General features: G+C 34.0%; 1 protein-coding gene across 1 annotated transcript in view; it reads left to right on the top strand.

Annotated features, from left to right (window-relative positions):
- Positions 1 to 18,424, top strand: part of LIPI (lipase I) — a 75,152-nt gene that overhangs the window by 9,502 nt on the left and 47,226 nt on the right. The window contains exons 2-4 of the mRNA XM_060149399.1: positions 8,664 to 9,049; positions 11,268 to 11,376; positions 13,222 to 13,323. Of these exons, the coding sequence (XP_060005382.1) occupies positions 8,738 to 9,049; positions 11,268 to 11,376; positions 13,222 to 13,323 (523 nt within the window). The 5' untranslated portion in view covers positions 8,664 to 8,737. The remainder of the gene's footprint in view (positions 1 to 8,663; positions 9,050 to 11,267; positions 11,377 to 13,221; positions 13,324 to 18,424) is intronic.

Below are 18,424 nucleotides of genomic sequence, written 5' to 3'. Positions count from 1 at the left end.
AGTTTTAAATTCATGTGCTGTGAAATCTATTGGTCATACTTTATGGTTGGTTTCTTCCTTGGTTTTTATGCTAAAAAGTCATTCCTCAATCTGAGATCATGTACATATTAACTGTATTCTTCTTCTAGTTCACATAATTTTACTTCTACATGGAATGCTTTTTATATAACTAGAATCAAATAATTATCACAGCCATTATTTATTTTAAAATAGGTATCCTTAGGTATCATGGATAATAGAGTGTATTTCTGGGTGTTCCATTCTTTTTCATTAATCTGTCACTTCTTGATTCAGTTTCATAGGCCTCTTTTTATTTGACTTATAATATAAATATAATTTTAATCATGCCATCTTATTATCTGTAAAGTTCATTCATTTTTCTTGTGCAATTTTCCCCTTCCCCAAGACATCTCATCAATCAAGATACAAAACATTTCTTGCGTCCAAAAATGTAGCTTCTAGCAGTTAATCTGCTCCCTACCTCTGGCTCCGTACAACCCTGATCTGCTTTCTGACACTCTAGATTAGATATTATCCCTTTTCTAGAATTTTGTATACATGGAATTAAACAATACGTCCTTTTTTCTGTTGTTATTTTATTATTTATTAATTTCTTTTTTTATTGGGGTATAGTTGTTTTACAATGTTGTGCTAGTTTCTACTGTACAGTGAAGTGGAGTTCCCTGTGCTATACAGCAGGTTCTTATTAGTTATCTATTTTATACATATTAATGTATATATGTCAATCCCAATCTCCCAATTCATCCCACCCCCCGCCGCCCGCTTTCTCCCCTTGGTGTCCATTTGTTTGTTCTCTACATCTGTGTCTCTATTTCTGCCCTGCAAACCGGTTCATTTTTCTAGGTTCCACATATATGCGTTAATATACGATATTTGTTTTTCTCTTTCTGACTTATTTCACTCTGCATGACAGTCTCTAGATTCACTTCACTCTGTATGACAGTCTCTAGATTCATCCATGTCTCTACAAATGACCCAATTTTGTTCCTTTTTATGGCTGAGTAATATTCCATTGTATATACGTACCACATCATCTTTATCCATTCGTCTGTTGATGGGCATTTAGGTTGCTTCCATGTCCTGGCTATTGTAAATAGTGCTGCAATGAACACTGGGGTGCATGTGTCTTTTTGAATTATGGTTTTCTCTGGGTATATGCCCAGTAGTGGGATTGCTGGGTCATGTGGTAATTCTATTTTTAGTTTTTTAAGGAACCTCCATGCTGTTCTCCATAGTGGCTGTATCAATTTACATTCCCATCAACAGTGCAAGAGGGAATATGTCCTTTTATGTTTCTGGAGTCTTTTGCTCAGGGTGATGTTTTTGAGATTCATCAAAGTTTTGCATGTGTAATCAGCTTATTCCTTTTTATTGCTGGGTAGTATTACATCATGTAGATAATCCATAATTTGTTTTTCTGGATTCCTCTTGATTGACATATAGCTTTTTTCCAATTTGGGGTTTTTATGAAAAAAACTGCTATGAACTTGTTATACACGTTGTGGAAAATGTTTTCATTTCTTATGTGTAAACACCTAGAAGTGAATGTTTGGGGTCATGTAAGTGTATATTTAACATTAGAAAAAATCTACCAACTGTTTTCCAAAGTATTGTATCATTTTGTCATTTTCCTCAGCACTGTAGGATGCTTCAAGTTGCTCTGTATCCTTCCAAATAGTTGGTTTTGTCAGTCTTTAAATTGTAGCCATTCTAGTGATTGTGTAGCAGTACATCGTTTTGGTTTAATTTACATTTTCTTGATAACTGATCATGTTGAACATTTTTGAGCCTAGTGGCCATTCGACCATCTCTTGTGAAGTATCTTCAATTCTTTTGTCATTTTTTAAAAATCACGTTTTCCTATTTTACATATATGTGTGTGTATACACACACATACAACATAACACACATATATTCTGGATACAGGTACTTTTTCAGGTGTATATTTTGCAAGCCTGCATATTCACATTCTTAACAGTGTCCTTTTAGGAGCAGACATCCTTCACTATGACAATTTCCAATTTATCACTTTTATGTTGTGTGCTTACTCTATCGTATCTGAAAAATCTTTGCTTACGTCAAGATTGTTAATATTTTCTCTCAGTATTTCACACATAAGGCTTGTTGCCTGCCAGAGAATGAAGCCAAATTAAAGCAAGCAGAGCTGAGAGAATGAGAAGGAGAGAGACTGGGTCTAAGTTCTCTTTTACTCTAGAACTAGTTTAGCTCCATTGTAACTAAGTCTGACCCTTCTGGGGTCCCCACTGAATGTCCCTGATGTTCATTAAGGTTTTTCTACTCTGGCTGGTCAGAACTTCAGTGTCTCCTAGCCTGATGTGACCTTTGGAATTGTTGAGCTTACAGCTCTTTGTGGAGTTTCACCCTATGCAGGCATAGGTGTGTCTCCAGCAACAGATTCAAGAGGACTCCTCTGCAGGGTTTAGAGCTCTGCCTCTGCATGGCTCCCTCCTTTGTGGCACACTGTGATACAAATCCTAGTTGCTTCAACTTCTTCAAACTCCCGTCTTTCTCCTCAACTTGGCAAAACCGCCATGCTTTGTTGGGTTCAACCTTCCTGCACTGACGTCTGGAAACTGCCTCCAGGTAGAAAGGTATTAGGTATATGGTTTAAATCATTTGTTTACCTTTTTTTAGATATTATAGTCCTGTGGTTCTTACTGTCCAGTGTCTAAACTTTTTTTTTCATATATTTTATCGAGTGTTCTAGTTGTTTACAGAAGTAAAGCATGTCTGGAATAGTATCTATAATGACAGGAATTGGATTCTGTAAGATTTTTGGTTTGTTTGTTTTGTTTTAATTGTGGTAAAACATATATTAAAAATGACCATTTTCACCGTTTTTAAGTGTACAGTTCAGTGGCATTAAGTACATTCACACTGTTGTGCAACCATCACCACCCTCCATCTCCAGAACATTTTCAGCTTCCCAAACTGAAAATCTGTACCCCTTGAACTCCCCATTTTCCACTTTTCCCCAGCCCTTGGCAACCGCTGTTCTACATTATGTTTTTATAAATTTGACTTCTTTAGGTACCTCATTTCAGTGGAATCATACAGCATTTGTATTTTTGTGACTGACATTTCGCTTAATATAACATATTCAAAGTTATTCCACGTTGTAACATGTGTAAGAATTTCCTTCCTTTTAAAGGCTGAATAATATTCCACTGGATGTATATACCAGGTGTTATTTATCCATCCATCCTTTGATGGATATTTGGGTTGCTTCTACCTTTTGGCTATTGTGAATAATGTTGCTATGAACATGCGTGTATAAAAATCTCTTTGAATCTCTGCTTTCAATTCTTTTGGATATATACCCAGAAGTGGAGTTTCTGGATTATGTAGTAATTCTATTTTTAATTGTTTGAGGCACCACCATAACATTTCCACAGCAGCTGCAACCTTTCAGCAATGCACAAGTGTTCTATTTCTCCACATTCTTGCCAAGAGTTGTTTCCTGGTTTTTTGTTTGTTTTTAATAGTAGCCATCCTAATGTGTTTGAAGTGAGTGTTATCTCTTTTCTTCATTGTTTTTAATTGATTTTTTTGTTCTGACACATTTTGATCTCCATCTCATTTTCTTTTGTGTATATTCTATAGATTATTTTGTTTGTGTTTATCATGGGGATTACATATAACATCTAAAGTTATGACAATTTATCTTAAATTGATACTAACTTAACTCCAATTGAGACAATAACGACTTCAGTAAAAACTTAACTTTCACATAAAATAGTTGTTTTGCCGAAAGCCTGCTTTCGGTTTTAAGGTTCGTTGGATTCACTGGCAAAATAACCACTCGTTTCACACAAATAAACAGCTTTAATCAACGATTTAATGAAAGGTGATTAAACTTAATTTTTTTGTTTTTTTTGTGGTATGTGGGCCTCTCACTGTTGTGGCCTCTCCTGTTGCAGAGCACAGGCTCCAGACGCGCAGGCTCAGCGGCCATGGCTTACGGGCCCAGCCGCTCCGCGGCATGTGGGATCTTCCCGGACCGGGGCACGAACCCGTGTCCCCTGCATCGGCAGGCGGACTCTCAACCACTGCGCCACCAGGGAAGCCCTCTCTCTCATATTTGAAGAACAGTTTTGCTGGATATAGAATTCTAGGTTGAAAGTTCTCCTCTTTAACCCCTCTAAATATATTATATTACTGCTTCTGGCTTGCAAACTTTCTGCTGAGAAATCCACTGATAATCTTATTGGGGATTCCTGTAAGTGTCTGATGCCTAGAACTTTATTTTTCTTTCTGTTCCTATAATCTACCTGAATTGAGTCAGTTCGATGTTCTTTAAGAGTTTTACAGTACACTAGTTTAACTTTTTTGTATCATTGGAAAAGTTTTGTTTTTATTTTCTTTACCTAATATTAATATTGCTGATGAAATTGATTATATGATGTCACAATAAAGCTAAACAAAACAAAACAAAGTAAAAACCCAGATCCTCAGTGGCATTTGAGGTAATGCAGTTGTTACTCACATTTATCACATTTATGGAGTCAGGTGGGAATTGGGTCGGCACTGCTTTTCTTTGTTGGGTTTGCTGGCAGGTTTGGCTGTTGACTCGCCGTCAATCAGCTGGGGAGACTAACACAACTTAGCTCTTTTACACCTGTCCTTACATTTCTAGCAGGCCAGACCTGGGGTATTTTCACGGTGATGGCAGAAGTGTGGGAGGCCCAGCCCTAACGTGCAAGCCCAGTTCAGCGTCTGCTTGCATTACGTCTACCAACGTCCTATTTTCCAGGGCAAGCTCTACTATTTGCACCCATATCAGGAAGCGGGGCAAATCACCCCGCTTATCATGGGAATACCTCAAAGTTACAAGACAAATGGCATGGACTCAGGAAAGAGTGATGAATTGGAGCCATCACTGCAATCTAGTATATCAACCTAGTTTCCTTTTATTTTATTTGTGTAGAATATACCTACCTCTCCATTAAAATTTCCCATGTACTTCTTTAAATAATTTATAGATGTTTCTTTTTTTATGAAAGCTGATTTTATTTTGGTTTTTAATAGGAAGGCTTTATTACAGTTACATAACTTTATATATCATATATATCTTTTTCTCTTGTGTAATTTTATCATTTTGTTTTATGCTTTCAACTTTCTATATTTTTCATTTTCTTTGTGTCTTGTATATATACACTGTTGCTATACTTATATATTATTTAGTGTGTAGAAATTTATGTGTACTGTTTTATATAGTGTAATGGTTAACAGTTAAGTTTTCAATATGTTTTAAAACCCACACTTATCTATTTATTAAAATTTTTTAAATTGACATATTTTGAATCCCCCAGTCAAGGAATTTTTGTACCACACTAACTTTCTCTATACCCCTTTTAACCTACATTCCCATTTTATTAGCATATTGACTTATACTAAATATTCTTATTAAACATTTGAACAAGAATAACTTGATATTGCATATTTTTTTACTCAGTTTAATGCTGTTTACACTTATATTAGTGTCTAACTTGTTTCTGTGCTCACTTTCATTCTTTTTATACTGTGAGTTTTTATCTATCTTGTCTTCAATAAATCTATCATTTATTTAACAGTGATGTCAGGAACTGTACTTAGTCAATTATGGGTGGTATACTTTAGGAAGAATATAAAATTATTAGGCCACAAACTTTTGCACTTATAAACTTCATTTATTATACTTTTATCTGTCTGATGTGTTGTTTTGGAAGACAAATCTGAAGTCACCATAACTTCATTCTTCTATTTGTACCTGGATTTTCTGCTTTGATATTTTTAGGATATTTTTTCTTTCATTGAAACCAAAACTGGGTTCTAGGAGGTCTCTTGGTGAGTCTGATGAACTGATTTTCTCTAGGTCATGCTGAGGCTTTTTCAGTTTGCACACCCTGGTATGCAATTATTTCCTTAGTTGTTTTAACCGCTACCCTCTCTCTCCCCAATTCCTCCCCCACCTGCCAGGGGAACATTGATGATTTTTAACTTGATTCATTATTTCCTATCCCATATCTGTGTTTACCTTCATAATTTAAATGTCTTTCTTCCTTCATTTTCTTACTATAAGGTGAGATTTCCAGGTTTTAGCATTTATAAAGTGAATTTTTATCCTGCAGTTGCATTTTTACTTTTCCTGAAGGGGAGTATCTTGTTATTCCATTTTGTCAATTTTTTTTTTGGCTGCACCACACACGGGATTTTAGTTCCCTGACCAGGGATCAAACCTGTGACCCCTGCAGCGGAACACAGAGTCCTAACCACTGGACTGCCAGGGAATTTCCTCGTTATTCCATTTTAAACTTAACCTATTGTTTTTCGCCTCAGTAAATTTTCTCTTAGTGGCCTCCTGTTTTTGAGATGTGGTTTTTCTTGCATTCTAATGAGGGTGCTAAAGAGTTTTCTGCTATTACTTCTGGATCCTGGTAATAGGCCATAGACTTTTCTGTTGACTGTTTTAAGTGATTTCTTTCCCTTATTTTATCACAGAGATTCCATTGTTTATTCCTCATTACTCATTCCAGGACCAGGTAAAATCTACCTTGGCTTGGAGTGGACCAGCAGTTTGTATGTATCAATTGCATTTAGACTTCTCAGAGTTCCAGCTGGTAGGAAGGTGGATAAGCACAATTCCCTACACAATTTGTACTGTGTAGTAAGCACTGATATTGCACTGAGGTTTATTTCTCCTCTCCACTTCCTCATTCCTTTGTATTTAGAACAAATGAAGTATCAAAGTTTTTCACTTGTCCAAGTATCTCTCAGCTGTTAATCTGAGAATTGAATGCAGGTCTTGCTTCTTCTTCACTGTCTTCGTCCTTTATTTTCTTCTAAATGATTGTGACAATGTCACATATATAATTTCCAAACTAGATTGATGGCAACTAGTGCATATTATTATGGATTTACCAAATATATCTACATATAAAATATATATGTGTAGTTTTAAATATATATTTATATATGTTAAAATAAACATTTAAATGTATATATGTAGTGGCTTAAGCACATCATTATTTCTGGGCATTTAAATCACTTCTATTTCTCCAGTATTAAAATAATGTATATTCATTTTTTACACGTGTTCAGACTATTTTCTTGGGATAAATTCTTAGAAGTGTAATTACTGGCATAAACATTACTAATATTTTTGTGCATTTTTGATATATATTGACAAATTGTTTTCCCAAATCTTCTTACCAAGTTAAATTTCCAGAAGCAGTATGAGCATATGTTCTCATTAAAAATTTTTTGAGATTATATGCTTATTTTGCAAAAAAAAATACAATTCTTAAAAACTATGAAAAGAAAATAAAAAGCAGCCATGTTTCACTGCCTAGTAATGACTATTGCTGTTGGTTTGGTTTAGTTATTTCATTTTCTCCTCTACTTTCTAGGATTGATGGATGGATAGATACGTAGGTATGTAGGTAGATAGACAAACAGGATGCACACATTGATGAAATTCTATATGATGATAATTAAGGCGTTTTAAATTTTTGTGTGATTATGCATAACCCTCTGATTAATGTCTTTATATTTTTTAGAAGTTTTTTTTTGTATTGGAGGATAGTTGATTTAATGTCTTTATATTTAATACAAATTATTTATTTCATTAATGTAAATCCTAGGAAGAAAATCAGGAAGAGTAAATATTTTTAAGATTATGTCTGTGTAGTATACACTTAGACGCATATAAAATTTCAAAAGGATGTGTCAACTTATGCTCTCAGCATCCATGTATATGAATACTTGTTACAAATTTACCCTTGTAAGTATTATGTATTTAAAGGATTTTTTCATTTTGTTTAATTTGATAGGAAGAAAATGATATATTTTTTGTTTTGATTTGTGTTTATTTGATTACTAGGCAGGTAAAATATATTTTTTCTAATGGTTATTATCCATACCTAAATATTCTTCTGTAAATTTATTAATTTTTTAAAATTTTTGGCTGCAATGGGTCTTCATTGCTGTGCATGGGCTTTCTCTAGTTGCAGCAAGCAGGGGCTACTCTACGTTGCGGTGCGTGCCTTTCTCATTGCAGTGCCTTCTCTTGCTGTGGAGCACGGGCTCTACACACGTGAGCTTCAGTAGTTGTGGCTCGAGGGCTCTAGAGCGCAGGCTCAGTAATTGTGGTGCATGGGCTTAGCTGCTCCCTGGCATGTGGGATCTTCCCAGACCAGGGCTCGAACCCATGGCCCCTGCATTGGCGGGTGGATTCTTAACCACTGCGCCACCAGGGAAGTCCCTGTAAAATTTCTGTTAAAGTTCATAGTCAATTTATGGACTTTTATTGGTGTGTATAACAATTTCCTTATTAATGTTAACGATTTTAATCACACGGTTGCTATTTTGTACAGATAAAAATTAATTCTTAATTTTTAGCCAACCACATTTATTTCTATATTTCGTTGTAAATTTTGAATACATCTAGTTCAAAAAGTCTATTTAAGTAATCAGCGAATTACTTAAAACATTGTAGTTGCTCAGAAAATTATGTTAAAAGGCTAATAAAGTGAAAACCTCCCCACCCTCCAAGTTCAATTTTTTTCTTTGCAACAGCAACAGGAATCGAATCAAATACTATCCCAATACTCAGCTTGACTGACTTCTTTTTTTTATTTCAGAGAGTAAAGGACCATGCCTTACATTCTCTCACCTAAGTTTAAAGGATTCCTTCAGAGATCTGTTTAATCCCAAAATGGAGATATTTTTGATATTGTATACAAGGGACAACCCGAGCTGTGCTGAGTCACTGTTTGAGCAGGATAACTCACTTAATGTTAATTTCAACACAAGAAAGAAAACAGTCTGGCTTATTCATGGATACAGACCAACGGGCTCCACTCCACCATGGCTTCAGAACTTTGTGAGAATTTTGTTGGACCAAGACGATATAAATATAATTGTAGTAGACTGGAACCGAGGTGCTACAACTTTTCTTTACAGTAGAGCGGTTAAAAATACCAGAAAAGTTGCTGTGAGTCTGAGTAGGTACATTCAGAATCTTTTGGTAAGTCTGGAATTTTATGTGTTATATATGTTATACAATATACAGTATGTTATGTAATACTGCAAAGTGGTAATAAAATACCATTTTCCTGTAGCATTTAGAATTACTGCATTGATATGCTAATGTATGCAGCCATCTTTTCTTTGTGTAAGGATAATTCTATACCTAGACGTGACCTTAGTTTTTAAAAATTATCTTAAAGACTCAATTATTGTGTTTTATCTTAAAATCTTTTAAGATTTTTGTTTTTTTAACTCTACCTATACTTCAGGATAATGTAGTGATTCTATGTATACAGAGGGGATAAACTATACAATCATTAGATTTTTTTATATATATTTTCTAAGGTACGTCTAAAATATTTCAAATTAATCAAGTGTGCGTTGGTAAAAGTGAGGGGAAAACAGCTTGAAAAGTAGCATACTTTTGCCAACCGTGGAGGCAGGTCTCAGTTCCATTTACGTTTATCCAGCATTTAGGTCCAGGGTTGGGATGAGTCAAATAAATTCAGGCCAGTCCTAGATCATCTATAGTTTGATTGATCTTTGACTGCTAAGTCAATACATATGAAGATCCATGTCTGTTCTAGAGGGAGGTGGTAGTGATGGCACTCAAGAGAAGGAAGGGTGATATATGATTTGGGGACATTCTTGAGCTTGAAATCGCCTTTGAGTTGTGTTGTGCTGAACTTCCAAGCCTCTGCTGAAATCGAGCAAGCGTCATAGATCCAAGAAGCAGTTGCACACAGTGGTTAGGAGTCAGACTGGAGCGGTTCAAAGACCACCAAATCCATATCATCTGTGTGAGTTGGAGCAATTGCTTAACTATTCTGCCTCATTTCCTTGTCTATACATTTGGGATAACAAAACTTTCTAACAATATTTTATTTAAGTATTAAATGAAATTAATTCTTAACCAGCACTTGGCATATAATAACCATTGAATAAAATCAGCTATCATTATTACTTTTACATCCTCAAATTTGGACAAAACCAAACTATGCCTCTGGAGACAGAAGAAGTAATTGATTCACCTGTTCTTACTGATAGTCTATAAATTGCATAATTGATTTTTCCTTTTAGCGGTGGTCTTTGCTCTAATTCATAAATATGTACCTCAAAGTGTGGAACATGTGAATGTTAAGTAGAGAAATTTAGGAAAATTGTAGTATTAGATTTCTAACAGTGCTTTTGCTTGCAAAGTCTCCGTATTAAGGAGAAGGGATGAACAGTTCAATAGCACTGAAGTTGAGAGTGATACTCCCTGGAGGTTCCAGGCATTGGTCTGAGAAATTTGTTGAAGAAAATTATCATTCTGTGCCTGGAAAACCTGAATCTAGTTTCTCATTAGAGTAAATTTTCCACATCTTTCTGTAAGCCATTGGATGTGTCACTGTGTAGAATGGACCATGACCTGCTTCCTGAGAGTGTGGTAGAAGAAATTCTTCCTCATTTAAGCTCCTAATGCCCCCCTCCCCCTCCCCTGGGCTGAGACTCTAGAAGGTGTTCAAAACTTGGGCTTGGAAGATCAGACTCCATTACTCTCCAGCTTGTGCTGGGGGAAATCACTTAAAATCTCTGAGTCTCATTTTATCATCTCCAAAGTAAGGATGATTTTTCACACGGTTCGGTCTTCCTAAAGTTTTTGACACAATCTACAGATAAAAAAGGGAGGTAGATTAGTTTATATTTTGGAGTTGAACAGACCTGGATTTCAAGTCTTTTTCCCTTATAGTAATAAGTATATGAGACTTTGGGCAACTCATTATCAAACGGTATTTATTCAGCATTTAATAGATGCTGGGGAAAGTTTTAGGCAATAGTATAAAAATATGTAACTCATAGGACTATTGTGAATATTACATATGAGATTTAAAAAACACATACCAAGGTAGCTAGCACAAAGTTTTGTTATTATTATTACAAAATGCTTTATTAATTAAATGTATTATTTTGCATATGCTATTCTAGATAAAAATGACAATGTTTTCTAAATTTTTAAATAAAAATTTAATGGTATTAAAACTGTACAGAAAAATCAGATATTTTATGGAAAAAGTTGAACAAAGATATAGTTATTTGAAATTATAAAGTCCCATTCCCTGTCTCCCAGAAATGGATTAAACCAGAAAAAATAATGAATTTTAGAATATTGATGCAACAGGCATAATTTGTGATTTTCTGAAATGAAAATTGTAACATTATATTTTGAATTGCAGGGGCATGGAGCATCTCTTGATAATTTTCATTTCATAGGTGTGAGCTTAGGGGCTCATATTAGTGGATTTGTTGGAAAGATATTTCATGGTCAAGTTGGAAGAATAACAGGTAAAATATTTTTGACAAAATTAATATTTTAGTATACTTTTAGCATCAGAAGTTATTACTTTATTTAACATTTAACAAGGGCAATATTTAAGGAAAGGAAATGATGCACAAACTTTTTTTTTTCTATATCATATTCAGATGCTGGTCTTTGTTTGGTTAGACTCTTAAGTCTTACTTATTTCTTCACCAAACTTAAATTACCCATATAGAAATGAGAGGAAAATGATTAATTTCTGCAGTCCCATATGAATTTTAAGGACACATTATTGTATCAATCCTAAGGAAAGTTTGGCCCATTAAATGTAAAACTTTTTTTATGTATTAACTAAGAAGATAACCTATTACCATGTACTTAAATTTTAGAAACTTTAATGTATTTTAATTCTTTTAGCAATTTTACTTGAACACTAGAAGGGAGGATCAGGAGTTGATATCCATGCCTGAGGGATTCTGGACCCCAGTTCTCCTTGTATTTCCTTAACAAGGTTACTGCATCCACAAAGCTTAGTAACCAAATAATGCTGACATGGACGTTCAGGCTTCCCTTTAGGAATGGTGGTGATTTAAAAACTATCCTTCCCCAGTTAATTTAGCTTTTTAGAATTATTGAGATCTATTCCCATAGATGATTTGTAATAATTTCAAATGTTAATACTAGAGTCTTAAGGTAACAAAGAGGGAGGGTAGAGGTGAATACTTGTTTAGATATTTAGGATCTTTACAAACCTTAAGTATACCTTACTTACTTTGATCAGTTTTAACTTGATTCTCATTATATGGATGTGAAAGTTGAGGTTAACTGAATGAATGCAGGAGCGTCAAAAAGTTAGTAACAGCTAAGCCAGGATTTATACAAAGGCCTCTAGCATCCAAAGTCCATTCTCTTTCAACCACCATACTAGCTCAATTTGATCTGCTGGTAATCCTACTTTATTTTAAGGTGTGTTGATTCATATATTAGTCTAGTTTGAATGGTTCCACATGCCAAGCAATCATCAGGGTTTAAAAAGCCAGCAAATGCAGTGATTCTACATCAGAACAATTTATAGGAAGAGAGAAGTTTCTGTCTCATTCAGTCATGTGGGCCAAATAAACTAGGGCTAACAGAAGGTACTGAGATAAAGCAATATTATATTTTACTTTTTAAGATGATTGTTGCCCTATTGCATAGATGTTCTCAAGGCATTGCATTTCATGTCCTCCCCACCTTTTTTGACACACTGCAGTAGGTCATGAGCTTCAAATTTTTATTGAGAATTTCAAGTATACCAGAAATAATATCTATATTTTATGAAACTTTTAATATATTTTTCTTATGTGTATGCGGGAAACTTTTGTGAGAAATGAATGATAAGCTAATAATAAATATGTTTTATTCCAAGCTCAAATTGCACTTAACATTTTAGACCTATAGAAAGATCCAGGATGAGCTGGTGCAGAATGAGGCTCAAGACAGGACCAGGATAGTATTTATTATTTCCCCTCCTCAGCAGTAGTAGTAGTTACTTTCTATTACATAGAGATTTACTATCAGTGTATTCCTAATTACTTCTTAAGTAAAAATGCTAAAAAAAAACCCACAATATTTTGTCTAGGCATCTGTAGTGTGGCTTAACACTACATCATTGATGAACTCTGAAGACTGGAAAAAAGATTATTCAAATAAAGAAGATACTTGCTATTCATCTAATTTCATTTATTGTTAGATTTGGTTTTGGACAGGTTTAAGCTAAAACTGTATAGGCTCATTATGTTTATAATGTAATAATAATGCAAGCATATGACCTACTGAACTCTGTAGTATGACTTGATTAATAGATTAATAGCTTCTTTCTTGAATTTCAGGTCTTGACCCTGCTGGACCACAATTCTCTGGAAAACCATCAAATGGCAAATTAGATTACACTGATGCACATATTGTGGACGTCATACACACTGATACCAATGGTAACAATGTAGGATTTATTGCTTAATTATTTGAAAATAGAAAAGGAGATGTAGACACTGGGGAACAGGAAAACTTAATAAGAGAGAGTAGTGGATGAAGTGATAAGACTGTAATTATATAGTGATTATATTTCCCACAAGCAACATTTCTTGGAGTTAGTGAAAACCTGTGGTGTCCAATGGAACTCTTTGCCTTCAGCTTTCCTCCTTCAGGTTTCAAGAAATGTCATGTCATCCTAAAAAAACTGAAATTTGATAAAAAAAATATACTTCATCCTTTTCATGTTATTAACATTTTATTGATTTGATTACAACTTCCCTCATGCTTAATGTTCCTGATGCATTTAGATTACCATTCTCTCTTATCATTTTATCACTGTTGTATGTCAACTCAAACTCAGCACAGATCTTCAGGCACAGAGAGAGTACTTTTCCCTAAAGATTTTTAATATTTTCCTCAAAATGTCTAACCGACTATTGATCGTTTTAACCAGAGTGCGTTGGACAGACACTTTCAGGTAATATTTTAGATGGCCCAGATCCCCTTCCTGAGTTGAAACTGATGGTACTAATATTTATTGAGTACTTCCTATATACGAGGCACTTCAAGTTCTTTATGTGAATTAATTATGGAATTCTCCTAAGTCCCCATGAGTAAGTAAACGTTATCATCCCCCTTTTACAAATGGAGAAGAGGCTCAGGTCAAGGTGACAAGGCCAGTAGGAGGCAGAGTCAGAATTTGAAATAGAATCTTCTGATTCCAAAATCTGCACTTCACCAGTATGCTGCTCAAATTAACTGGAAATTTACATGTGTTTGGTTGGGGTGCATGGGGAGGATATAGTGCTAAGGCAGAGACAGGAGGAAGTGACCCAAAGACTGCTCCCAACTCCCTGTTTCCTCAGGTTTATTTTCTCTTTGGTCCAGGTAATTTATTTTCTCCCATATTATTCTGAATTTACCCTGTGGTGATCCATACCAATGATTCTGTGAGATATATAAATACCATTAATGCCATAGATGACAATTTTTCAAATTCTGTGTCTATATGCCCATGGGCTGAGCCTATAATCAGAACAATTATGCTCTTTATTTGGAATCTAAGTTCATCTACATCATACAGAGAGTCAGTGCCTAAAGTCTTATAGTTCTGATACCCTCAACCTTTCACGTTTTCTTTCTCTAGCCCTGTATATCAGCTTAACATTCCCACACACAGCACACCTAGTGCCAATTACTCTGCAATTTTGAACTCTTCTTTTTGAAATTCCAACTTCAATTCTCCTTATGGCCTTCTGAATTGGCTCTTCATACTTTTTATTGTTTTTGTTTGCATTTTTGACTTTTCCTAATAAACTGTTTGGATTGTCTTATATTCTTAATATCTTTTGATGACTCAGCTTATCAAATCTAACTTTCCACTAGATGCCACATAGTTGGCACCTTTAACTGATCTTTTTATGACTATCACAAATGAGGAACACAGATTTTTGATACTGCATGTTCACCTGTCTCAAGGAATCTCTGAATGAGATACTGCCCTTTCCTTAAATATTAACCTATGAGTGCATTTTCTACTTGCCAGTAATTCTTGTCCTTTTTCAGTTGTATATGTTAAGGAAGCTATGTTGCCTTTCATAATTGTTGATTAGGTAATTTGAACAAACATTCCTGCTGGGATGTCAGGAAAAAATTACCAGTCTAATATCCAGAAGACAGAAAAATTCCAGGGAGGTGAACTGGTAATTTGGAGTCACTTTTCTCTGGTGTAGAGAATATGGGAAGTGTTTTTGAAACCCTCATATGAGGCTTGTAAAACATCTTATACTACTTTTTGGGACCCCAAAGGGTAGCGCTATAGGAATAAAGGTAAACTTGAAATAAACCAGCCTTTTTATAATCTCTAGAAAAGCTTTTAATAATCTGAAGTTGCCAGAAAAATCTCATTTATTGTGTTTTGTTTAAGGAGCTCTTGGATTGTTGGACCTGCTAGGTACCTGATAGAAGCCAATAACAGTCCTTTTTTGTAGGAAGATCACATCATCCTTGGTCTCAAATTATTTTTATAAATAAATAAATAAATATATATATATATATATTTTATTTTTTTTTGCGGTACGCGGGCCTCTCACTGTTGTGGCCCCTCCCATTGCGGAGCACAGCCTCCGGACGCGCAGGCTCAGCGGCCATGGCTCATGGGCCCAGCCGCTCTGCAGCATGTAGGATCTTCCTGTACCGGGGCACGAACCCATGTGCCCTGCATCGGCAGGCAGACTCTCAACCACTGCGCCACCAGGGAAGCCCTATAAATATATTTTTAAATGTCCAGCATCCAAATAAAGATAGCCAGGTACATTTGAAGCAAGAAACGTGCATGAGAACCAACAGAAACAATAATCAGCAGAAACAGACCCATAGGCCTGCAACTATTGGAATTATTATACACTGGCTAAAACGTGCTTAATATTTTCAAAGAGATAAGATAAGACTGCAAATATCAGCAGAGAATGACATTTAAATATAACTATGACCTATTATATTTGATAAAAAGTTTTTAACTTAAAAAATAAAATAATTGACAATTATTGAATGGGTTGAACAGAAATTTTGAATCAGGTAAAAAGAGAAAGCGAGTGACTTGGAAAATAGGTGAGAAGTCTGTTTCTAGAATAAAGTAAAAGGGTACAATACAGAGCAAAAATCAGAGAGCAGACAATACAGAGAGGTAAGAGGTACATAGGATAAATAGTGAGAAGGTCAATCATGTTTCATTCAAATTCAAAATAAAAGGAGAGAAAAATGAAACAGAAATGATATCTAAAGATAATATCTCAGAATTTCTAAAAACTGAGGAATTATAATCAATAAAAAAATTGGAATGCACAGTTAATTCCAATGTGAATAAATAGACATCCTCATTGAGACACATGATAGTAAAGTTACAGAAAAGACCACAACAAAGCATACAGCGTAAAATTAAATGAATAAAAAATGACCCAAAATATAACTAGTTTCTCAACAGAAACAGTGGAAGCTAGGAAAGAATAGAGTTATATTTCCAATATGGTGAAAGAAAACAGCTGCCTAGTATCCCAATCTGTTTCAGGAAAAACAAAAGGAAACTATATAGTTTCAGACAAGTATACACTGAGAGAAACTGTCATCAAAAGAAGGAAAATTATCCTTTGATAGCTATTCAGGAAGGAAGAGTATTGAAAATGGTAAAATACAGTTCAATCTAAATGGATGTTGATGGCATAAAACACATTGTTTTATGGAATTTGGAATATATAGAGAGAATTAAAATATATTACAAAAATAGCATATTTTGGGGGCTGTTAACTGAAGTTCAAGCATTTTTTGTTCCTTTAATTGTATGGAAGAGAGGTTAAAAGTAATTGTCAACAGTTGGTATTTATAAATCAAGGCTTTCTGTTAAATCTCTAGGAATCCAAAAAGAAAAGAGTGAAAGAGTATATAACTTCCAAAGCAACGGAGGACAAAAGGGAATAATTTTTTTTAAGTCCAAAAGAAGGCAAGAAAGGAGAGAAAGAATCATAAAGATCAGACAAAGTAAATAGAAGTAAATAATATGATGGTAAAATTAAACCCAGCTATACCATTAAATGTAAATAGCCTAAATGAAATTTAGCCTATTAGATTCAATTAAAATATGGTGTCACACTTAGCTAAAAAGACAAAAATTCAATTATGTGTTATTTATTAAAGACATATATAACAGTAAGGAAGCAGAATATGTGAAAGTAGAACATTGATATGCAAATATTATCCACCAAAAGGTGGTGAATCTACATACATTAACTTAGACTAAAATAATTTTATCTCAAAATTAGTAGAAACATAGAAAGGCTTAAAATTATAAAACTTTCAACTCATCAGGAAGATAGTTTGTATATACCTAATAACATGGCTTAAAATTACATAAAGCAAACTTTACACTATCCCATTGCAGAAAGAAAAGCAACTGCGCAATCATACTGGGAGATTTTAATTAGAAAAATTGATCTAATGGACATTTATAAAACATTATACCCAACAACTGGAGAATATACATTCTTCTAAAGCACCATGGATATTTTAGAGAAACATTATACACTGGGCCTTAAAAATATTCTCAAAATTTTCATAGAGGGGGAAGCATAAAAGGTAGTATTCTCTATATTCAAAGCAATTAAACTATAAATAAATAAGAAAAATATAAGTAGAAAATCCATATATTTTTAGAAGAAACATATTTTTAGATAACTAATGAAGGAAGAATAAATAATAATGGAAATATAAAATATTTTGATTCAATAGTATTAAAGTTACTACATATTAAAATTTGTTGGAGTCAGCAAAAGCCATGACTAGAAATAAATGTCCAGTTACAGATATCTTAAAAGGCTGAAAATCAATAATCTAAGCATCTATCTTGGGAAATTAAGAATTAAACATAAAACATACCCATAGATATTAAGAAGTTGATGATAAACATACAAAAATGGAATAAAAATATCAATTAGAAGTGATATAAAAAGCCAAAAATTTGCACTTTAAAAAGACAACATTAATTATTTAAAACTATGTCATTTTTACCTTCTTTCAATAAAATGAAAGGAACATAGAATGCTTGAACTTTATATATCACCCTCCAGAGTAATGAGTCCTTGGAGAGAAGAAAACAGAAAGGACAAGGAGAGAAAACACAACTAATATCAATAATAATAAAGGAGATAGTGTTACAGATACTATAGGTATTAAAATCATCACAAAGCAATGTAATGAACAATATTTTGCAAATAAATATGAAAATATATGACCATATGGTATGATATATGAAATATAAAAATTCTTACGAAAAGCAAAAGCATTTACCAAACTGACAAATGAAAAGGGAAAGTTTGAAGAGTTTTTTAACTATTGATAAAATAGAAACTGTAATTTAAAGCCTTCCATCAGAGTAAATTCCCAGGCAAGTTTTTGTTCTCTACCAAACAATTAAGTGATAAATAAGACCACTGTTTCACAAACACCTTCAGATAATAACAAATAAATAGGAAATGGTTTCCAACCTTTTTAGAAAGCCATCACAAACTT

This window comes from Lagenorhynchus albirostris, chromosome 5 (assembly GCF_949774975.1).
Source record: "Lagenorhynchus albirostris chromosome 5, mLagAlb1.1, whole genome shotgun sequence".
NCBI lineage: Eukaryota > Metazoa > Chordata > Mammalia > Artiodactyla > Delphinidae > Lagenorhynchus > Lagenorhynchus albirostris.
This window is presented reverse-complemented; position numbering and strand designations above follow the sequence as displayed.